Source organism: Octopus sinensis, linkage group LG16 (genome assembly GCF_006345805.1).
Source record: "Octopus sinensis linkage group LG16, ASM634580v1, whole genome shotgun sequence".
Classification (NCBI taxonomy): Eukaryota; Metazoa; Mollusca; class Cephalopoda; order Octopoda; family Octopodidae; genus Octopus; species Octopus sinensis.
This window is the reverse complement of record NC_043012.1, coordinates 33121789-33146425: the sequence shown is the minus strand read 5'-3', so window position 1 is coordinate 33146425 and position 24637 is coordinate 33121789. Positions and strand designations below refer to the sequence as shown.

At 38.3% G+C, this 24637-nt stretch overlaps 1 protein-coding gene across 2 annotated transcripts in view; it reads right to left on the bottom strand.

Annotated features, from left to right (window-relative positions):
- Window positions 1–24637, bottom strand: part of LOC115220274 (neuroblastoma-amplified sequence) — a 91222-nt gene that overhangs the window by 62086 nt on the left and 4499 nt on the right. For both annotated transcript variants that reach the window (XM_036509976.1, XM_029790385.2), the window contains exons 4-16: window positions 23659–23739; window positions 22928–22975; window positions 20848–21025; window positions 19709–19806; window positions 18404–18704; window positions 16763–16828; window positions 15394–15522; window positions 13309–13372; window positions 11411–11460; window positions 9519–9662; window positions 8154–8350; window positions 4579–4648; window positions 570–695 (exon numbers count right to left, since the gene is read on the bottom strand). In XM_036509976.1, the coding sequence (XP_036365869.1) occupies window positions 570–695; window positions 4579–4648; window positions 8154–8350; window positions 9519–9662; window positions 11411–11460; window positions 13309–13372; window positions 15394–15522; window positions 16763–16828; window positions 18404–18704; window positions 19709–19806; window positions 20848–21025; window positions 22928–22975; window positions 23659–23739 (1552 nt within the window). The remainder of the gene's footprint in view (window positions 1–569; window positions 696–4578; window positions 4649–8153; window positions 8351–9518; window positions 9663–11410; window positions 11461–13308; window positions 13373–15393; window positions 15523–16762; window positions 16829–18403; window positions 18705–19708; window positions 19807–20847; window positions 21026–22927; window positions 22976–23658; window positions 23740–24637) is intronic.

The following is a 24637-nucleotide window of genomic DNA, read 5'->3' as shown; positions in this document are numbered from 1 at the left end:
ATTTTATTTTATGTTGCTCCAGTTCATTCAGATGTAGAAATGAGTTGCAACGTCACTGGCGCCAAGCAGTATCAGCCTTTGCTTTTCCCTTGGATAACACTGGTGGCGTAGAGAGGGGGGGGGCTGATATGCATGGGCAACTGCTGATCTTCCATAAACAACCTTACCTGGACTTGTACCTCAGAGGGAAACTATGAGCAATCCCATAGTCATTCTTGACTGAAGGGAGTCTTTACACTTTTACCTTTTAGTTGTTAATAAATATTGATTAGGTCTGATGAGACGGAGAGACAATCTACTGTAAAGGAACTAAAAACTTGTTCTGTTTCCAGCACATTTCATCAATACCAGCAGCATCAAATGAATGAAAACAAATACAAAACAACGATACACTGAATAAAGGCCACAAAATAAATCCTTTACTATAAAAGTATTTTGTTTTACTTGTAAATTATATCCAATCCTGCTAACCCTAAAAGGATAGGCCATCAATTTAATAAAAATCTTATAGTAAGTTAAAGAAGGATTAATGAAGAACTGATGTTTTGGAGATTATAGGAGAGACTTACCAAGTAATCTTCAATTGAAGCTATAGATACAGGGGACTTCTGCCACTGGCGTTGGTACACTAAATCACAATCCAAACCATAAGCTTTTGCAAGTGCAAGGGCTTCTCCATATTCTTCATTGTCAATCTATGAAAACACAATCAAATTACATTAAATCAGATTATGATTATCTGCTTGGCTGAAACACTTAACATTTCACATTCACAAAAATCTTCTCCCTGTGCTGAGATTAGCATCTTTTCAAATAAAAATAAAATTTTGTTTTTGCTCAACCAAATACATGGGGTGTTATGGACTCTCCTATCACAAATTACAGATGAGGGTACTGCAAGTTTTTGCAGAACAACCAGCACAGATAAAAATCGGAATCGAAATTGAACCAATCCTATGACTGGCACCCGACCTTTGCCAGTGCCGCTGGACTGACTCCTGTGCAGGTGGCAAGTAAAGAAACACCGTTTCGACTCTGCGATTGAGGAGACCTATTGAGTCAAGTACATCAACATCAAAAATCAATGGAAATTGTAGTTGTGATCCCTGTGCCGGTGGCACATAAAAAGCACCATCCGAACATGGCCGATGCCAATGCCGCCTTGACTGGCTTCCGTGCCACGTAAAAAGCTCAAACCGATTGTGGCAGTTGCCAGCCTCACCTGGCACCTGTGCCAGGGGGACGTAAAAAGCACCCACTACACTCACAGAGTGGTTGGCATTAGGAAGGGCATCCAGCTGTAGAAACACTGCCAGATCAGACTGGAGCCTGTTGCAGCCTCCTGGCTTCCCAGACCCCGGTCGAACTGTCCAACTCATGCTAGCATGGAAAACGGACGTTAAACGATGATGATGATGAGTGATCAAATGTGTGCTACTTCCTTGTGCTCATTCCCTCCATTAAATCGACACTGCCTGTACAGGAACATAGTACGCCAGTATGCCACATGTCAGATGTCACAGTGATTGCAGAGTATAGTAAAATGAAGTGTTTCGCTCAAGAACACAATATGCCCGGTCTGGGAATCGAAACCATGACTTTGCAATTGTGAGTGGAACACCTTAACCACTAAACCACATGCCTTCATTGTGTAGTATATGAAGTGTAGTGCATGGTAATAGAAAAGGGATCTCATTATCAAAACTGTGGTAAAGTCTTAGGCTTTGTTGATGCAACAGTGTTAATAACAACAGCAGCAGCAGAGGCGCAATGGCCCAGTGGTTAGGGCAGCGGACTCGCAGTCGGAGGATCGCGATTTTGATTCCCAGACCAGGCGTTGTGTGTGTTTATTGAGTGAAAACACCTAAAGCTCCACAAGGCTCTGCCAGGGGGTGGTGGCGACCCCTGTTGTACTCTTTCGCCCCAACTTTCTCTCACTCTTTCTTCCTGTTTCTTGTCCCCGACTTCCTACACAACCGCTGAGCCTGGATGCGCATTCATCCATCCGCCGTTGCTCTCGGTGTTGGAGGTTGACCTGCTTTCTCATCTGCGGGTCTTACGAATAGCAAAGGACCATGTTTCGGACTTCTCTCACTACAGAAGACCACTTCGCTCAACGTTAACATCACATCACCAGCAGCAACATCAATGATTTCTTTATTATTAACACCAGAGAGCTTCTTTTTTTTTGCCATACATAGAATTCACACAAATATTACTGGTGTAACTATGTGGGAGTGGACAAAATAAAGTTATGTAAAAGTAAAGGAAATGACAGATAGATATACACATACATATATGTATGTACACATAAATATCTCTCCCTCTGACTGGGATAACCATGTATCTCCACTATAGCAAGACACCTGTTTGTGTCCCTCTGTCATAACACTAGATTCTCATTACCTGGCACAAAAGCTATGTCCTCCAATACTGCACCCACCTCCTCCCAAAGGATCCTTGTTTTGCAAGTTACTTGGTGACCTGGCTGTTGCCACTTAAAAAAGCATCATCCAGTCCACTCATCGTTTAACGTCCGCTTTCCATGCTAGCATGGGTTGGACGATTTTGACTGAGGGCTGGCAAACCAGATGGCTGCACCGGGCTCCAATCTTGATCTGGCAGAGTTTCTACAGCTGGATGCCCTTCTACACTCCCTGAGTGTAGTGGGTGCTTTTTACATGCAACCGGCATGGGGGCCAGTCAGGCGATACTGGCAACGACCTTGCTTGAATCTTTTTACACATGCCACTGGCACAGGTGCCAGTAAAGCGACGTTGGTAACGATCACGCTCGAATGGTGCCCTTTTTTTACAGAACAGTAATCAATCCTACATGATACTCCAGCATGAAGCTGTAATAATTACCATTTCATAATGTGTGTGTGTGTGTTATGTGGAGGATTAGGTTGTTGAGAATAAAATGGTTTGGAATGTTAGCGACAGGATACAAACTGCCAACCAATTTTGTTGGTAGCTTGATGCTAGTTGAATCGAGCCATTTATGACTCAGAAGACTATAAATTATGATTAAACACCTGGAACATATTTCGAATTTTGGCACAAGACTAGCAATTTCGGGAAAGGGGATAGATGGATTACATTGACAACAGTGATCAACTGGTACTTATTCTATCGACCCCAAAAGAATGAAAGGCAATGTTGACCTTGGGGGAATTTGAACCCAAAACGTGAAGACCGACGAAATGTTGTTAAGCATTTTGCCCGGCGCGCTAACGATTCTGCCAGTTCGCCTCCTTAAACTCGTGAAAAATATGACAAAGTGTTTGAGAGATAACTGAATGCTAGATGTTTAATTGATGACTACGGGTACTTAATGTCTCAGACAATCAAAATAACAAGACACATTGCTGGCGATCCTTCGGTATAGGGACACACGTGACTTTGTTTACATTTCCTTTTCTCCCACCCCTAAAAAAAAACACTTTCTTGAAATGTATCCGGTACTTCCGGTACATATACCGAAGTTACGCCTACATTGCTTTCCCCAATATGAAATTTCTGGCAAGATGCTGCTATTAATATTTAATAGATAATTATTCGGTACTAGTTAAGAAGAGTGGTCCCGGTGCGCGCACTCGCGCATCCGCGCTAGCTAGTCGTGACCAGTTGATCCTTACTTTGTGTTTTTGTATTTTATTTACTTTGTTTAAAAAATTATTTACTTTGTGTAAAAAAAATATTTATTTTGTGTTTTATTTACTTTGCTAGGTAGTCGTTGTAGGATCGACTAGTCACGACTAGCTAGCGCAGATGCGCGACTACGCGCACCGGGACCACCCTTCTTAAATAGAACCTAATTATTCTTTGTTGTTCAAAAAAAATAACATTTACAATATCTCTTGTTTCTGATGAAAAAAACAAGGGATATTATTTGTCACTAAATATGGAAGGCACCAGATTATATCGAAGTTAAGAGATGTAACATTTACACAATTTCCAGGAACCGTTTTAATTAACAAGGTCTTGCTTTATTTGCCCATAGAAATAAAGGCTTAACTACCGTTTCGTTCCCCTTCCATCGAATGTCCCCTCATAAAGTTCTCAATAATGTATGACTTGTTTATCACCATAACAAGATAAAATATTAACATGAAATAAGAAGACACGATTTTATAAAATACCAATTTACGTTTAATTTAATACAGTACAGATGGAAATATAACAAAACATTAAAGTAAGGTTAAACGTATTCTGGCAATTTTTTTTTCGCCCATTCGTGTTAATAATAATATCAATTATTACTGAATGATTATAATTACTGAATGGTTAAAAATTGTACGAAATTATTTTCTTTCCGAGTAAAAAATAATTTTAACATCATCATAATCGTTGCTTTGCAAAATATATCGTCAAACATCATTAAAAATGTGAACTGTTTTAAGAAAACTATGGAAAACAAAAGTCGGTGCAACGCTCTAAACTGCAATTAAGCTGAAATTAATTAATAACGAAAGAACATGTTACAGGCACGAGCGAAGAAAAAAATTCTATTAAGAGGAAGTAACTCTAATAGGCTTATTGAAAATGTGAGAGAGTTATGCAACGTGCTACTTACTTTCTGCGCGTACAATTCTTCTGGAGTTGTGGAACGCAAACATACAAGTTGGTAAGTCCGATTGACGAGTCTGTAGAAAAAAAGAAAAGTTGGAGATGATGATAGTCTCACCACAATTTCTTCCCAGACATCTCTCGGCTGAATCATGTCATTTAGTCAAAGAGAACAGCAACGGTTTCACTGAATATCTATCCATACGCTGAGCTTAACCCTTAAACCGCATTAGTACACAATGCATGCTTCACATCTCACGTGCCTACCAAGCCTGCTCTCTTTCTATATAGATGCTTAAATATTCTTTTCTTTTTCCTTCTCTTACTCTCGCTTTTTTTTTTTAAGATTTCATTTTTTTATGGATGAAAGCGGCTTATAAAGACTCGAGTTGCTAACTAAATGGTGTTACACACAGTTGAGATAACTAACCTAAAAAACTTTGACCTCGAGTACTTTATATATTCAGAAATACGATCTATCATTTGACAACCGCTCCTTCGTGGCAACATTCATTTATAAAAAGAAAATTATATACATTCTTTTTAATGCAAGTTATGTTGGGTCCCATACGGTTTTCAATTAATTTTTATTTTGCGAGTTGTTGTTCACTATTTCATCCGGGTGGATTCGAATAAAGTATTGAAGTCTCCTTTTAAAAGATAAGTAAAATTCAACGAAAGAAAAAGGTATAAAAAAGGATGAATTGGGGTATTCAATGTGTACAAAGAAAGCAAAACTCGAGTTCAGACATGCATAAATAAAAAGCTATAATAATAGATAAGAAAGCTATCGGAATCCACAATTGCAATTACAAAAATGTTCATAATGATCGCTTTCTTTTAGAGGGACGACAGTGAGGGGAAAAAACTATTAATAATTCAAAGTTAAAACGAAATGAAAGAAATCGCTGAGTTATATTCAAACAATGAAAGTTTATATATATTATCACCGTGACCGACCAGGCTATCAGATGTTGCTAGACATCGCTGGTCACAATGCGCTTCGCATTGTTTTAGCCTTCAAATGACGCCACCCCGCTGGCTAAGCGAGCAGGCCAACAGAAGAAAGAGTGAGAGAAAGTTGTGGCGAAAGAGTACAGCAGGGATCACCACTACCACCTGCTGGAGCCCTGTAGAGCTTTTTTTTTTTTAGGTATTTTCGCTCAATAAACACTCACAACGCCCGGTCTGGGAGTCGAAACCGCGAGTCCGCTGCCCTAACCACTGGGACATTGCGCCTCCACACACACACACACATATATATATTTATTTCGAAAAGGTATTCTTTTGGACTTCGAGGCTTATTTCAGCATATTGTTATGTGATGTAAACGTGAACGTAATTTCAAACGACTACACACAACAGATAAGGAAGATTCGACAGATACTCGTGTTCATCGGAAATACACTTGACTTAGATATTGCTGACTGCATTCAACGGTGGTTGTCTTTTATCTAAACTATTCTTGTTCACAACTCATGAGATTAACTTGCACAAAAATTATCTCTCGTTCAGTCAGTTCTTTGATACTTTGTCGTCTTTTATAGATAGGACTTTGACTAAACTAGTTAAAATCACTTTTATATTAATCGCTACTTACAACAATAGCTCTACTACACACACACACACAACGAAAACTATGTCTATTTCTTTACTACCCACAGAGGGGACAAACAAGGACAGACAAACGGATTAATGCGTAACTGGTACTTAATTCTATCGACCCCAAAAGGATGAAAGGCAAAGTCGACCTCGGCGGAACTTGAACTCAGAATGTAACGGCAGACGAAATACGGCTACGCATTTCGCCCGGCGTGCTAACGTTTCTGCCAGCTCGCCGCCTTCACACAACGAAAAGTATATCGTTATTTAGTTCTACATATCCTGTCAAAGTTAATGAAAGTAGGGCCCAAAGCAACATATACATAAAAATACGTCTAGAGTAAAACTAGGGGCAAGATTTCGTTTTGTAACCCCCAACCCCGCTTAATTTTTTTTTTCTACATAAACCCCCATTTTCGGCTACGTAGAATACGAATCTGCAGAAAAATTGGCATTTTGAAATTACCTCACCCCCCAATTTCTTCATTTCTTACTTTTATCAGAATTTTTTTTTTTTTTTTAAATATGCGGAGATTATGATTTGGAAAAAAATTTTCCAAAAATTTCCGTAAAATTTCAATTTAAAAAATAAAAATAAACTACACCTCTCCCTCCCCTCCCAGTGTACGTCTATTTTTTCAGAATTTTTTTTTTTTTCTTTTTTCTAAATATGCGGAAAAATAAGGAGATCATGATACTGAAAAATCTTCCAAAAGTTTTTGTAGTTAAGGTTAGAGTTAGGGAAAAGAAAAAATCAAAAATGAAGTGGGGGAAGGGGAGGGCGAAATTTCAAAATGTCGATTTTTGGCAATTTTCCGGAATCTCCGTATACGAAAACGAGGGTTTTGGGAAAAAAAAAAGAAAGAAAAAATTGGGAGAAAGTCTTTCTTAACTTGGTGTACCACGTAAGAATTAAAGGGTACTACTTGAGAACAGTGCGCGCACTCGCGTAGTCGCGCATCCGTACTAGCTAGTCGTGACTAGTCGATCCTACAATGACTACCTAGCAAAGTAAATAAAACACAAAATAAATAATTTTTTTACACAAAGTAAATAATTTTTGTTAAACAAAGTAAATAACACACAAAAACACAAAGTAAGGATCGACTAGTCATGACTAGCTAGCGCGAGTACGCGTGTGCGCGCACCGGGACCACTGTTCTCAAGTAGTACCGAATTATAGCCTGAACAAGATAAGCTACCCCTATTTTGCAGAAAAAAGTGTTGGCAGCCTGCTATATATATATATAGCACCATCCGTTCGTGGCCATTGCCAGCCTCGCCTGGCCCCGTGCCGGTGGCACGTAAAAAGCACCATCCGTCCATGGCAGTTTGCCAGCTCCGTCTGGCACCTGTGCGGGTGGCACGTAAAAAGCACCCACTACACTCACGGAGTGGTTGGCGCTAGGAAGGGCATCCAGCCGTAGAAACACTGCCAGATCAGACTGGGCCTGATGCAGCCTTCTGGCTTCACAGACCCCAGTTGAACCGTCCAACCCTTGCTAGCATGGAAAGCGGACGCTAAATGATGATGATGATGATATGAGTGAAAGACAAAAGCCCCATAGATAAAGTGTGAAGGTGGACAAAAGCAACATGGTTATATTTTTCGATTATTTTTTCGTTTTTTTTCACCTTTTATTTGTTTCAGTCATTAGATGTAGGCACCGCCTGGAAGAGTTTTTAGTTGAACGTATCGACCCCAACCCCCAACCTTTACTTGTTGCCGTTATTAGACTGCAGCCATGCTGGGGAACCACCTTGAAGAATTTTTAATCGAATGTAACAACCCCAGAATTTTTTTTTATGATTTTCAACCAGTGCATGAAGCTAAGCCTAGAAGGTATCTCCAAATCTCTTAAAATTTTTTTATAACCCCCCTCAGTTTTTTTTTTTTGTACATAGATGAAATATTTATGTCCTTATCTTGATTCTAATACTAGCAATGTTCTATCAATGGTTTATTACACTTTTACTTACTTTGGTTTCTTTCGGAGTGGTTGAAATCGTTCATTGTCTGTAACGTAATACAGGACTTGTTTGGTGTACTGAGAGGTTTTTCTCATCCAAGAAATATCTTCATCATCGTCACTGTCTTCAAACAGTTCATCATCAGATGATGAACCGCTGCTGTTTTGTGCCAATGCATGACGCTTAGACACAAAACGACAAGAACACTGAAACAGATACAAAGCAAGAGGATTTGAATTCGTCATAATGTTTATATATTAACAGAAGAAACATGTACAAGTTTCCATGTGTACCAAATCATTTTACTAATTATTATTTAGTCCATATACATAGTATCCAGTGCTTAGTCCATATACATAGTATCCAGTGCTTAGTCCATATACATAGTATCCAGTGCATTTCTAATCCTTCTCAAGTGAATGTTTTCAGTCAACATCACTAAGCCTCCATTTCCCATGCTGATTTGACAGGATCCGATGAGCCACAGCATTGCATCATGCTCCATATCAGCTTTGGCATACATTCTACAGCTGGATACCTTTGCTAATGCTAACCACTTTGCATTGTGTATAGGGTGCTTTTCCATGTCACTGGTAGCAGTGGGGTTGCCAAGCACCTTGCAAAACAGAAAAGAGCAAAAGGGAAAAGCCTCCTTGAGCAAATGAAGGTAGTATTTGAGAATTATATTATTTAACGTCCGTTTTCCATACTAGCATGGGTTGGACGGTTCGACCTGGGTCTGGAAGCCATGGAGGCTGCACCAGGCTCCAGTCTGATCTGGCAGTGTTTCTACAGCTGGATGCCCTTCCTAACGCCAACCACTCTGAAAGTGTAGAAGTTGGAGAGATTTTATGTCACTGGCTCAGGGAGTAGGAAATGAAAAGTTGTGGGGAGGGAGACATAGAGGTACATAAGAGGTAACTATAGTGATCAGAGAAGAGAGGGTGCTGGGATATATGGTTTCTACTTCTGCATGTCAATATTTAGATAGACAACAGCTAAAAGGTTACAGTACATCCTCATTTAATGTCTGTCCTCCATACTGACATGGCTTGTACAGTTTGACATGGAGCTGCCCAGGCTCCATGGGTTTTGGCCTGGTTTCTACAGCTGGATGCCCTTCCTAAAGCCAACCACTTCACAGTGTACTGGGTGCTTTTATGTGACACCAGCACAAACACTTTCACATGGCACTGACATGGGTGCTTTCTACATGGCACCAACGCCCACAAGGTTAGGATCACTCAGCTTAAAAAGGATGAATAATGCAGTCTTGGATGCAAAGTGTACAAAAATAAAGATGGGATGGTCATGCCTAGAATGCTGGTCAAAAAATAAAAAAGTCATCAACACAAAAAAAGCAAGAAATATTACCTCTAGACCTAGAAATCTTCCCTCATATGTGCTGGTTACTCGAGGAGAAGGCTCAAACCATTCAGGATGGGCACCAAGTAAGTTTTTCAGGGTATTTGTGGAAACAAGGCTCACAGCTCCAGGACATCTTGCAAGGATCAAAGCCTAATATAAACAATATAAGAAAGAAAGAAGATTAAGATAATCCTGGTTCAGAAAGAGGAACTTTATATTAGGTTCAATTTTTTTGTTGTTTTTTGGGGGAGGATTTTTATATTTTTGCTGCTTTCCCAGATTCCCATGACTCTCTGTTTCCATCCAATTCCATTATTATGAATTTGAATTGGGAGATTGAGTCATAGTGAATCTTTCATTAGTTGATTACACAACCATGGCCACCACTCCTATGGATGCATTGCAGTTACTCTCTTGATAGAGCTTGGTGACCCTGACCATTCATCTTCTAGGATTCCCCCACTCAGAATCAATGTAAGAAGCACCTTTGGCAAAATCCCATGATTTTGCCACATCCCTGGCAGGGTGGGCTAAACGGGTACTATACCTTGTCAAAGGCCAGCCCATAACTATATAGGGCATGGCCATCACTCTGTGAGGTATTTTCAAAATACCCACATACTCAGACGTTAGTAAAAGAGAGTAACATAATTAGGTTAAAAATCTGGTATATGCAATTGAGGTAGTATTTAATTAACATAGCCATCTATGTATCATACACAATGTATACACACTGCTGATAAGCCAGTTGCTGCAACATTTATCCTGAAACATTGCTTATGAATTTGTACCAAAAACAACAATAAATACCAGAGCAGTAGCTATTTACAAAATCAGTGAATGTTTCCTCACTTCTTCCTATATCAGAGATAATGAATTTTTGTCCATTCATGTCACTGGCTGTGAGTACTCACCTCTGAAAAGGCCCCAAAATGCAAATGCCTCTGGCATTCTCGCTGATCACTAGTAGGATGAATTTTTGTCTTTTTCTCATATTTATTGCAGTTTTAACACAGCAAGTCCATAACAGATGTTATCTTAGGACAAATCTTGCAGTAACTGGCCTATCAACATTTAACTTATTAACTTTTCAACCATAAAGCAAACAGACGAATACCCATGAGTTTATAGGAAGCAAATTCATTTTAAAATCTCTTTTCTTTTGTAAAGCAAAAAAAATTATTTCGCTTTTGGATTTAGTTTGCAAGATTCTTTATATGAGTTTGTGTGTTGAAGCATATTCTATTGTATCTGGGGAGAGTCATTTTCTTTTTGTGCCTTATTATGTAACACTCACCAGTAAAACTTCCACTTATTTCTTATTTTTATTGAAAAGGTTGCAAGACGCAACAAAAATTATAGGACAATAAAAATAAGAAAAACATGGAAATTTTACCAGTGTGTTACATAATAAGGCACAAAAATAAAATGACTCTCCCCAGACACAATAAAAAAAATCATGATTTCTAAGATAGGCACAACACCAGAAATTTTTGTGGGGTGTGCAGTTGGTTAACCCTTTAGCATTTAAACTAATCATATCTGGCCCAAGTATTCTACCTGTTTTATGCTCAAACCAGCTAGATCTGGTTTTTCATATCTACTCTACAGTGTTATTCTAAAAATATAAAATCATATCATCAAAATCTCAAAGCTACAAGATAATGCATGATTAATTGAAAAACAATGTGAATAAATAAGCATTACATTTGACGGAGAATTCTGAATGCCAAAGGGTAGAAATACAAAAAATGCACTTTGCCCAATGCTCTAATGATGCTGCCAATCCGTAATGGTGGTGGGCAGTGGTGATGGTGGTATGTAACCATTATAGAGTGATGAATCTGGGAAAGTTAAGCATGGACTATACACAGACTGGCTAAAATAAAATATCTTACGTTTTCTGACCACCAGTTGATATCTATTAAATTCTTTGATGGCACAAGATCTGAAAGTAAAATGTGGAGAGATTTATTGGTAAACTAGCAGTATCGCCCGGCGTTGCTCAGGTTTGTAAGGGAAATAACTATAAAGCATTTTTAGAGAGTTATAGCCAAAAAATAGCAAAAACATGGAAAAAAATGATGGTAAATTTTTTTGAGAGTTAAAAAAGTTGGAGTTGCGTCCCCTAGACAGTTTTTGGTTTGTGTTTCTGATTCTCGACCCCATGTCGAATTTATCGATTTTTTTCAGAACTGGGGGAACTTTTCAAAATTTTCGGTGCGTTAGTTTTGAATTATGACATTGGGCTATGTGTGTGTCAAGTTTCATTAGAATCGGTTGAAAGCCGTGGTGAGGGTACAAGCAAACAGACACACAGAAACACGCACAGACAAACTGCCGTTTATATAGAGAGAGATATATATCCGACTAGTTTTATACATATCATCCATATATATATATATATATATATATATATATATATCATCATCATCATCATCATCGTTTAACGTCTGCTTTCTATGCTAGCATGGGTTGGACGATTTTGACTGAGGGCTGGTGAACCAGATGGCTGCACCAGGCTTCAATCTTGATCTGGCAGAGTTTCTACAGCTGGATGCCCTTCCTAACGCCAACCACTCCGAGAGTGTAGTGGGTGCTTTTACGTGCCACCAGCATGGGGCCAGTCAGGCGGTACTGGCAATGATCTCGCTCAAATCTTTTACACATGCCACCGGCACAGGTTCTCTTAATACCCTACTAGCATGGGGCTCGAGTGCCAGTAAGGTCAAGCTGGTAACGATCACACTTGAATATATATATATATATATATATATATATAAATAATAATCATAAAACTATATGTGAGTATCAGAATATGATTATCAAAATATGATTATCATCATTGTTTTAACATCCATTTTTCCATGCTTACACAGGTCAGGTAAAATACAATGTAGCAAATTTTCTACAGCTGGATGCCCTTCCTGTTGCCAACCTTCAATCGTTTCAAAGCAAGGTAACATTTCCCCATGGCCTGACTTTTTTTCAGAGAAGACTGGAAACAAAGAACCCACTTGTATAACAGTGATGCTTATTTACAACTATCATGATGTCAAGACAAATACACACAAACATGCATGCATATGAACATACACACATATAGATATGCAATAGGTTTCTTTTTAGTTTCCATCTACCAAATCCACTCACAAGGCTGTGGTCAACCCAGAGCTTTGGTAGAAAACACTTGCCAAGATGTCACACAGTAGGACTGAACGAAAAACAACGTGGCTGGGAGGCAAACCTCTTAACCACACTGTCTCTAAAACAAGGACATTATTGTCCCTTAAGACAACAGGCCAGTGATTGGCCAGAACCATGGGGACTCAACCATGATACCTCTTATCAAAACTCAACAAACTACAAAATTCATATCTATAAATACCAAATGTTATTAATGGAAGACAAATTATGGAATAAAATATCGAAATTGATGAAAGGGGAATTAAATTAGTGAAATGTTGGAGTGATTGTGACATTTCCTTCTTTGCTAATAAGTTATAAGTTTCTATTGCCTTCTAAGTGTTCAGAACTGTCTTTCAGACAAGCATTAAAGAAGAAGATTGATTCCATGGAAACTAGTGGATTGTAGTAACACAAAAAAAAATAGTTAATAAACGTTACTAACTTTAGATATGCCTAATTAGTAGTACTCCATTAATTTTAGATGGTTAAGGAATAAAAACAGACAAAGGAAGAGATAGACAAAGAGCAAAAAATTAAGATGTGTTAAAAAAAAAAAGAGAACAAACAAAAGAAGATAGGAATATTTATATCTTTGCATCATACTTGCCTTTCAAAAATTTCTTTTTGTAAGGATTCTCCAAAAATTCCTGACTGATATCATCATAACCAGGCTGTGAAAGAAATAAGATATTTACAAAAAAATTAGATGGAATGGCAGAATGGCATTATATGGAATGGCAGAACTCATTAAAATGATGTTACATGGCTTGAAGCATTCAAAAACAAGCATGTCTTGTCATTCAGTTATTATAAACTGTATTAGTTGTAGTTTACTCAGAGTATCTACCAAAATATTTAAAAGCTACACACTTAGCATCTGATCAACAGTGATTGAGTAAACATTGAGGAAAGGCATTCCAACCATGACCAGCCCATCTTTTTGTATATCAGGGGTAGTGGCAGCTCATCATCATCATCGTTTAACGTCCATTTTCTGTGCTAGCACGGGTTGGACGATTCGACCAGGGTTTGAGAAGCCAGGAGGCTGCACCAGGCTCCAGTCTGATCTGGCAGTGTTTCTACAGCTGGATGCCCTTCCTAACGTCAACCACTCCGTGAGTGTAGTGGGTGCTTTTTACATGCCACCAGCACAGGTGCCAGGGGAGGCTGGCAGCAGCCACGATCGGTTGGTGCTTTTTACGTGCCACCAGCACAGAAGCCAGTCAAGGCGGTGCTGGCATCGGCCACGTTCAAAGCCATTGTTTTGATATTGTGTAAAAGGAAACAAACATATAAAAAGAAAAATTTATACAAAGACTTGATTGATTCTCGTTTTAGCCACTGCCGGGTAGTGTGCTTAATTTGTTCACTGAACACTGCCATGAATTCCCCCTTGTTTTTCAAAAATCACCCCTAAAATCACAAAATAAGGTGGGGAAAATCTGCCCTATTTTTCAAATGTTGGCGGCTGTAACACTGTAGCTGGAAGCAGGATAATAATCTAATTCTACACTTTATCACATTCAAGAATATAAACACGTTTTTAACCATAACACACATGGAGTCAAAAAGAAACACTACCTTGCACATCTGGGTGGCATTGCATGAAGCTCAGTGCTCTCTCTCCCTAGTGTGCAGCTTCCTATCTCAAACACGACATCGCTGGAACTGTGAAGTGCACAGTTCTATACAAGGATATTTGCATTTTTTTCATAAACTAGGGAATGGCTACTGACATTAAGCTTAAGGATTATATAACGGAAAAGTATAAAGAAAGAATTAAGGAAAAACGGACTCATATTGAATGCTATTGATGATATCGAGTAGAAATAGGGGGTGCTGCAGTTCCGCAGTGTCTATACACAAGCCACTACTGATCAGGGGCTATATGGCCCAATGTATCCTTGTTTCTTAAGAGGGAAGGATATGAAACAAGGAAGACTATTTAGCTATTTTCAGCAGACCAAGCAACTGCTTAGAGGCTCTTTTTATTAGCCCACACTCACCATATTGCGGCTTATATTTCTCAAATATTCATTTAAGAAGTGATTAATTTCTCCCAACCTGAATAGGTAGAAAATCTGCAATGCCATGCTATTTTCCTCACTCTTTAAACGTGTAATACCCAACTATAGTCATTAGGTTACAGAGACAGTCTGCTCTTCAGTGATAATTCAACAACTCATTAACAGTTTCACCAGTAATTGTTAATGACAAAATGAAACAAAATATACTAAAAAACATGTAGAATGTAGTATCTTGCCCAGAAACAACAACACGCGGAGTAGATGAAACCATGGCGACTGAAGAAGGGGAATTTTCTTTGTGTTGTATGTCCTGTACTCTATTTTTTCGTTGTTTAAGAAAAATGTCCATTTCCTTGGTTTTGTGTTTATGTTTTCGTTTCTCATTGTGTTCTACGTTTTTTTGGTGTCCTGTATCCATATATGCATGTATATATACATGTAGATGTAGGTATGTACATATATGTATGTATATATGCATATGTTTTATTTATTAATAATGTATTTATATATGCATATGTTTTATTTATTAATAATAATAATAATATGTTTTATTTATTAATTTGTAATTATATGACGGAACGCACGCATCCATTTAAGTTTGTTCTATATATATATATATATTCACAGAGATATTTTCAGATGAAATTGAATGCTAACATAATTACCTGATCTTCATGTAACCAAGATTTTCTTTTGCGCAAGGATGGAACATCCCAAAGAACGAGTTCTCCAGAATAATGTAAAGTCACCAGTTGTTTGGTATCAGGAGACAGGCACATCTTGAAAATACTATCCTAGATTCAAAGAATAAAAAAAAAATAATCTAAATCTAAATTTCCAGCTCATCAAAAACAAATTGAAATGATCATAAAAAACACTGGATTACGCTGAAAAGATATCATCAAGTTAACATTCCAACCATATTAAGTACTGTGTATAACCCTTCAGCATTCAAATTACTTTGCCAAATAAGTAATGCTTACTTATTCACCTTCTTTTAAATCTATCATTCATTATCTTGTAGCTTCAAGATAATTATGATATGATTGTTTGTTTTTAAAATGTTATTGTAAGATAAGTGTGAGAATCCAAATCTGTCTGGCCTGAACATGAAACAGGTAGAATATTCAGGCCGGATATGGCTGATTTAAATGCTAAAGGGTTAACACACACGCATACTCTCATACACAAAAGTTACCTTTGCAAAGGATACATTTTAACAATGACAATTTTTTTTGTAATCAGAGATATATAATTATGAGTGATCAGCACCACTGATCTCTTCCCAGAAACTCTAACAACCAATTCTAACGAATAATTTGAACACTGCAGAATAAGTGCTCTACCCATCATCTTCATCGTTTAATGTCCGCTTTCCATGCTAGCATGGGTTAGACGGTTCGATCAGGGTCTGGGAAGACAGGAGGCTGCACCAGGCTCCAGTCTGATCTGGCAGTGTTTCTACAGCTGGATGCCCTTCCTAATGCCAACCACTCCATGAGTGTAGTGGGTGCTTTTTACATGCCACCAGCACAGGTGCCAGGCAAGGCTGGCAACGGCCACAGTCGGTTGGTGCTTTTTACGTGCCACCGGCACTGAGGCCGGTTGAAGTGGTGCTGGCAACAGTCATGTTCAGATGGTTCTTTTACGTGCCACCGGCACTGGTATCATAACTACAATTTCCATTGATTTTTTGATCGATACCCTTTCGTTACCAACCCGGCTGAAACCGGCTCTGGCTCTGAGTACAAATGTCTTGTTTTCATAAGTTTTGAATTCACATCTTCCAACAAACATTAGTCACAATTTATGTTCCTAACACTAGCTTAATGATAACTAAGTTATTTTACTAAATTCTTTGTTATATTTGAAGTAATTGAAAGAAACACAGAGCATCTCAACAGAAATACAGTAACAAAAGGGTTAAATGTGTACAGAAAACTTGAATCCCTAAGCCATAGGTAATTCAATACTTTATCCACTCAGCTGTTTTGTTTCTATAATAAACACAAGTAAATGGAAAACAAAACATACCTTGCTATTTTTCCATGATAATTTTGGTAACAGAAATAATTTCTTGAGGAAACTTTTTGGTTTACTCTGCAACAAAAATTATAAAAACTAATAATCACATAATTAGGAATTTTTAATTATCAGAAATTACATCCTGTATAGAATTTCTAAATATATTGTAAATTTCTAACATAAATGTTGTTATTGTTTTTTGTTGTTTTCAATCACTTAATTCCTGGATGTCTTTGTCAGTTTCATTATCTCTCACTATGGGCAACTAGTGTTTCTGCCAATTGCAGAAGTGAATTGTATCTTTTTTTTGTAACTTGCTGAGTCTGAAAGAAATGGCAGTGTCCATGTCTTCTGAGACTATTGAGACTGATGCCATTGATGTTCCACTTTATATTTTGCAACTCAACACCTGTAGGAAAGATACGATCGGGGAAAGAGTTCCAGAGGGCTGGTCAACATGTGTCTGACAAGTAGAGGCCAAGCAGTAGGAAACTAGAGAGAGAGAGAGAGCAGACATCACATCTATGGGTCAGAAGATGAAGTGACTTTATACAAAAAAGTCATGTGGCTTTTGATATCCATACATACAGCTGCTGCACCATCCTAGATGCAGGTTTCTCCTGAGCTTTTTTTGAGATTCAGTCATAACTATGTTCAAGAACGCTTTCTCAGGTAAGATCCTCAGTAACAACAACAGACAACATTTAGAGCAACCATGAAGGCTTTAGCTACATGCTACTAGATAATATATACTAGGTTGTAATCTGTCACTATGCTGCTGGTAAAAATATTTGTTAATCGTGCATGTACCTTCTTAAATTGTTCAAGGTGAAAATTTGTTTTTCAAGTCTGTGTTGCATTATCAATATATTGAAATACACAGACACTCACACAACAACAAAAAATCACTATATACATATATATTTTTATATATATATGGCCTTGTTTTGAAGTCTGTGTTGTGTTGTGCTGACAGACTTGCACTCAAAATTCTTGTGTTTTAAATCAGAAATTGTTAGTTACTATGGTGACAACACTAACTATCTATCTATCACACACACACACACACACTCTTACTCTCACTCTTCCTCCACAGCTGTATTTCTATCTCAACAACAACCTTTTCTTTTCCTCTTCTAAAAATATGTATATTTTGATTCCTCTCTTTCTCTCCCTCCCTCTAATAGATGTTGTAACAGGCAAACAGATGGTGATCCACTTCTCTTTTATAATATAAGATCTACAGCATAATCGACTGAGCTCTGTAAAGTTAAGTATATCAGCTTTGGACACAGCATAAGGTTGGCAGCTACTGAGGGATGATATTATCAGTCAATTCTTCAGACTGAAATCCAAAACTATCAATTCAGTCAACTACCTATACCACAACTGAAGCCTAAATTACAGCACTAAAACAAAATGAGGTAATTGTATTACAAATACAGGTTGTCAAATGAAAGTGTGTCCATCATGAAGTTTAATGAAATTTATGGAATCTAAAATTATTCAAATCAAGAAGAAAAATACTTTTGTTATATTCTTTGATAAATATATTTTAATTTCACAGAAAATTTCTACAACATTAGTTCTTGAAATTTCAAGACAAACTAAATAACTGAAGTAAAACAGAGAGAGAGAAAAAGAACTTACCTTATGTAAGTCTTGCTCATAGTCAGTGACTAGTTTGTAATGTGGAGAATCTGAGAGAATACGCCATAAACTAAGACCATATTGTTCTGCTTGAGACATGCTGTCATCTAAGCCAGCAGCCACCGGAGCGTGACTGCCAACAATAAGTGCACTGTGTTGTGGAAGATAAACTAACCCTGTAACACCCTGAGGATGTTCACTGGTCAGCATAAAAGTGTGTAGTAATCGATAAGTGCTGTTACGGTCAACATGGTATTTACTTAACTTTCCCAAGTAGTTTACAACTAGTAGATGTGCGGTTCTGAGAATAAAAGAAACAAGAAGAAATAATGCAATATCGATAATTAGTCATTCTCATCAAATATTCCATAAATAAAACTAAGTTTCATTTCTTGGTACTAAAGGGGAAATTCACATAACAGGTAATTATTTACAGTAATTAGCTATCACATATCTATCTACGAGGGCAGCGCCGCCTGACTGGTGTCCGTGTCGGTGACACGTAAAAGTACCAACCGATCGTGGCCGTTTGCCAGCATGCTCTGGCCCCTGTGCTGGTGGCACGTAAAAAACATCCACTACACTCACGGAGTGGTTGGCGTTAGGAAGAGCATCCAGCTGTAGAAATATTGCCAAATCAGACTAGAGCCTGGTGCAGTCTCCATGGCTTCCAGACCCCGGTCGAACCGTCCAAACCATGATAGCATAGAAAATGCCATTTAACTCAGGGGTCTCAACCAATTTTTTTACCTATGGACCCCTTTGATTCCTATTTTACTCTGGTGGACCCCCATAGCCATTCAATGTTTAAAAAATCTTTTTTTGTATTTTTATGATTAAATATTATTAGGACTTGTATAAAAATTATTAAAATATTTTATGTAATAGGGACGTGTAACCAATTTATTGCACATAAACTTTACTGTTCTGAAGCAGAATTTTTTCGATGGCCCTTGAAAAATTACCATGGACCCCCAATTTACTATATTGCATCTGTGGACCCCAAAATATCTTCTATGAATCCCGGGGTCAATATGGACCTCAGTTGAACTGAAGTGTTGGTGATGTTGACATTACAACCAGTTGCACTACACTTTCAAAGACCTGTAGGACTAAGACATCTCTCACTTGGGAAAAACAGGCAAGAGTAGGCAACAAGATAAGCGTCTGACTCGTCCCATAGCCAAATCCTGCCCCAAATAACTTCCCAGCCAACCCCATGCTACCATGTGAACAAATGATATTATGTGAAACATTCTTCTGAGATAGTTTCTCTAAGGAAATTTAAAATCTGGCTCAACATACCCATCTTTCACTTTGGTGTTCTCTAAAAACACAAGTCCTGCAACACTGTGTGTCAAATCTGTGGGTACTCCAACATTACTGGAAGATGTTTCAGTGACCTGCGTGAAATCAGAGGGTAATGCATTGAATATAGATCAAACATATATGCAGCACAGGTTTTGTTTTGATTTTCTGAAAACAGGTGAGAGCATAACCAACTAAAAGTATTAAAATTTTAACGAGGAGGTTAAAAATTACATAACAAACTCTACTGTGCATGTGTATGCGTGCACACACACACATAAAATAGAGGTGATGACAGAGAGAAAACTAAAGTGAGAGGATGAAATGAAACCAAGTACAAGTATGATCGGAGAAACAGAATATTAGGAGTGGGTGGGGAGGTGGTAGAGATGGGAGTCATGGAAGTGAGACAGTGAAAGGCAGCTACATCTAGGTTGTTAAGTAAATTAAATAGGAAAACAAAGGCATGAGCTGTGTGAAGGGGGAAGATGCAGTTTAAGAAGGATACGGAATGATGAAAGTGATGTTAATGGAATTGAGAAATAAATGTATAATAATTTTCAGAAAAAAATTAAACAAAAACAGCCTGGCTAATGTTGTTTCCTTAATGAAAACATTCAAATTACAATTGCAGCGTGGAAGGTGTTTATAAGCCATTTAAGAAACACACAAAAACCGTTAGATTCACTTCAACATTTAAATTTAATTTGTCAAAATACTTTTGTCGCTTTGAGACTGCGACCTGTTCACTGACAAAACTCTGATGCAGCACGAAGTTTTGTCAGTGAACAGGTCGCGGTCTCAAAGCGACGAAAATATTTTGACAAATTAAATTTAAATGTTGAAGTGAATCTAACAGTTTTTGTGTGTTTCTTAAATGGCTTATAAACACCTTCCACGCTGCAGTTGTTTACGTTCCAGCACACAATCTCAGATCAAGTCACTCGCTATGCAAGTACATCTCCATAAACATTCAAATTATTTTACAAAAATGGTATTAACTGCTGAAAAGTTGAAACTGGTGTTAGCATTTAGTAAAGAATTATAAAACTGGTAACATCAAATTATAAGGAAAATATTTCAAAGATATTACAAAAGAAATAGAAAACAAATAATATGAAATCAGTAAAACTTACAGATGGGATACTGAACAGAGGATTTCCAAACATATCGAATATTTCAATAATGCCATTACTGTGAGAAACGGCAAGCAATGCACCATCACTACTCCAAGCAATCTGGCGCCACTGGGGACAAGTGTCAGGCATGACACAAGATCTTCCAATTATATTGTTGTAATCATCATGGGAAGATCTACAAATAATTTTTCAGAATAGACTCAGAAGTGAAATGCATAAAACCTATATTTATTTTACATTTTAAGTTTGGAATTTCATTGTTATTTTACCCACTTTTATTCAAAATATTACTATTCTATGCTTATACAGAATCTATTTTCTTCTCACTCTTTTCCCAAATCTTAAATGTTAGAAACAAAGACTTCTAGCTGGTCCAGTAGACAATCTCATTTATAGTGTGTCGGTGGCATGTAAAACCACCAACCGATCATGGCTGTTACCAGCCTCCCCTGGCACCTGTGCTGGTGGCATGTAAAAAGCACCCACTATACTCACGGAGTGGTCAGCGTTATGAAGGACATCCAGCTGTAGAAACACTGCCAGATCAGACTGGAGCCTGGTGCAGCCTCCTAGCTTCCCAAACCTCGGTCGAACTGTCCAACCCATGCTAGCATGGAAAACGGATGTTAAACGATGATGTTGTTTATTGTGGTCTAAATTACCAACTCACTGCCTAACGATTGACTGCATCTCATGTTACATGCAAACTTCATCTTCAACTCTCCTCCTCTTAGAAAACTTCACCACCCACAACTTGTTTGCTTTTCCCAATCAACCTATACATCTCAGTCACAGTCATTAGTATATTAACCAATCTCAACATCTGACATTGACAAATCACCTCTCTGACTTTGTACCCCCAGCCTAACCCAACAACACTCCAAACATTATATTTGTGAAGCCAATGAAGGAGTTTCTATGGAGTCACTTGACTTGCAATAAACAGCAGCAAAATCTCACTCAAATCATGGCCTACTGTGAAACAGATTAGAGAATAGAGACCAATACACACTTGTGTCGGATATAAAAGAAGGAACATTATGTATGGGACCAGAAGACAGAATGGTCATATGTGGAATGCCTTTGATGATAGGTAAATGCAACCATGACAGTGACACATAAAAAGCACCCAGCACATTCTATTAGGTGGTTGGCATTAGGAAGGGCAACCAGTCATAGAAACCATGCCACAACAGACAGCTGGAGTCCAGACAGCTCCTTCTTAGCCAGCTCCATGTCAAACTGTCCAACCCATGCCAGCATGGAGAGCAGACGTTAAATGATGATGATCAGAAATGAATGACAAAGATAGGTCTCTTTGATACAACAATAGAAACATTATATTCTTCTCATCTAAATTCAACCTGCTCTCATAAAATCAATTCATACACTGCCTCATCACTACATATCAGATGACAGAAGACCGAGGTGTGTGGTGCATTGCTGGGCTTGAGAAGACCCACCCACCCACCACAACAGAATTCAGATCCTAAAACAAAGGTGCCATGTAAAATGTATTGGTGTGGATGCTAGTTCCACATAAAAAGCACTGCTGCTGCACCTGTGATGGTGCCATATAAAAGGCAGACAGCACACTCTGTGGTTAGAGTGGTTAGAGTGAGGAAGGGCAGGCAGCCATAGAAATCAAGCCAAAACAAGACTATGGAACCTGGTGGGTGCAGCCCCTGGATTTACGAGTTCCTGTCAAGCCATCCAACCCATGCTAACATGGAAAACAGACGTTAAATGATGATGATGATGATGACGATACAAAAATGTTTTCTCTCCAAACAAAACTGCACATTCCCTAAGCACTTTGCTTCCCATTCCACACTGCACCAAAACATGAAACCTCAACATCACCATCCCGCTTTCCACTCTCCTTTTCAGCATGTATCAGAATCAGAAAGAACTCATCCCAACCGATATACATTCATCCCTGCCAACGCTACCATATAAAGCTATAAAGAAAAGGCTTCAGACTTTAAATCGAACTTTCAATCATCAAAAGATAAGATATGCACCGTATATCAAACAATTAGCTTGATTTCCTACACAAGTCAGAATGCAAACTCACCTTATTTCTACAAACTGGTCTTGTAATATGGCAACTAACTGACCAAATCTGCAAAAAGAAATGAGCAAAATTTCACGTTATGTACACAATACAGTATAGAGCCACAAAGGGAAATAACTCATAATGCGGTCAGAATATTGTCAATATTGTTAAAGAACAAAATTGGTTAATCTTCAGATTTAAACAAGATATTTGACACCTCAAGAAATTATGATATAAAAAAAGGTGTAATTATAACGGAAACAGCTCAGGTGTAGAAAAACAAAAAAAAAACAAAAAGATATACATCTTACAAACCATAACTCTGAGCACCTTTTTAAACTCCACCTGTCTAACACCCATGGACATGTTTACAAAGTCAGAAAAAGTCACGCCAAGAGTTGCTGAAGCATGGAACAGACTGCCAACATCAGTTGTTAGTTGTCGGAGCACTGCATCCTTCAAACCTTCCATGCTTCCTGAGATTCGCCAACACTACACCAGATGGCTTTTTTATTTTGTTTTTTGGTTGTAGTGCATCTGAATGCTGTAAACAATAATTTCCTTCATTATATGAAGGCAATAGTAGAAGACACTTGCCCAACGTGCCACGCAGTGGGACTGAACCCGGAACTACATGGTTCGTAAGCAAGCTACTTACCACACAGCCACTCCTGTGCCTATAAAGTTTTACATAATGACTAAGTACAAATGAATCAAACAGTAACAAAACAAGTCAATGGATTACTCACTTTCCAACAGCAATATTCCAAGCCAACTGACTGTTGACAATTTGGACTAAGCCAGCAGGAAGGGAACATGGCAAGCCAGATCTGGAATGGAGCAAAATGGAAAGAATGAAAACTAAGACAAATGATTTTAATCAGAGTATAAAAATATATATAAATAAATCTATTTAAAATACTGTGAAGAATATGGGCTTCAAATTTTGACACAAGGCCAGCAATTTCTGGGGAGGTGGGTAAGTCGATGAAATCAATGCCAGTGCTCAACTGGTATTTATTTTATTGACCCTAAAAGGATAAAAGGCAAAGTCAACCTAGGTGGAATTTGAACTCAAAACGTAAAGACAGACGAAATGCTGCTAAGCATTTTGCTCAGCATGCTAACGACTTACAACAATCACACAATGCAAAGACAAGGAGACACAATCAGACTCAAACTCACATATTCACATCCTCATCATCAGTTAACATCCCTGTTCAGTGCTGGTATGCATGGGACATACATATATACACAAACAATGGACTTGTTTCAGTCAGTTTCCATCTACCAAATCCACTCAAAAGCTTTTGGCCAACCCAAAGTACCACATAATGATAAACGTTGCCCTTTTCAAGCCTAGCCAGGCTCATAGACCCAGTTTCTGTAGCGTACGTGTTCCCCGCAGCTGGATGGGACGCCAGTCCATTGCAGCGTTACTCAAGAAACAGAAACAGGTAGAGAGAGTGAGAGAAAGTTGCGGCAAAAAAGTACAACAGGGGTCGCCACCCACCCCCTGCCAGAGCCTTGTAGTGTTTTTAGGCGTTTTCGCTTAATAAACACACACAACGCCCGGTCTGGGAATCGAAACCGCGATGCTCCAACCGCGAGTCTGCTGCCCTAACCACTGGGCCATTGTGCCTCCAAAGTGCCACATAGTTTGACTAAACCTGAAACTATGTGATTGAGAAGTAAATGTCCCAACAGCCTTGCCTGCACCAATGTGAA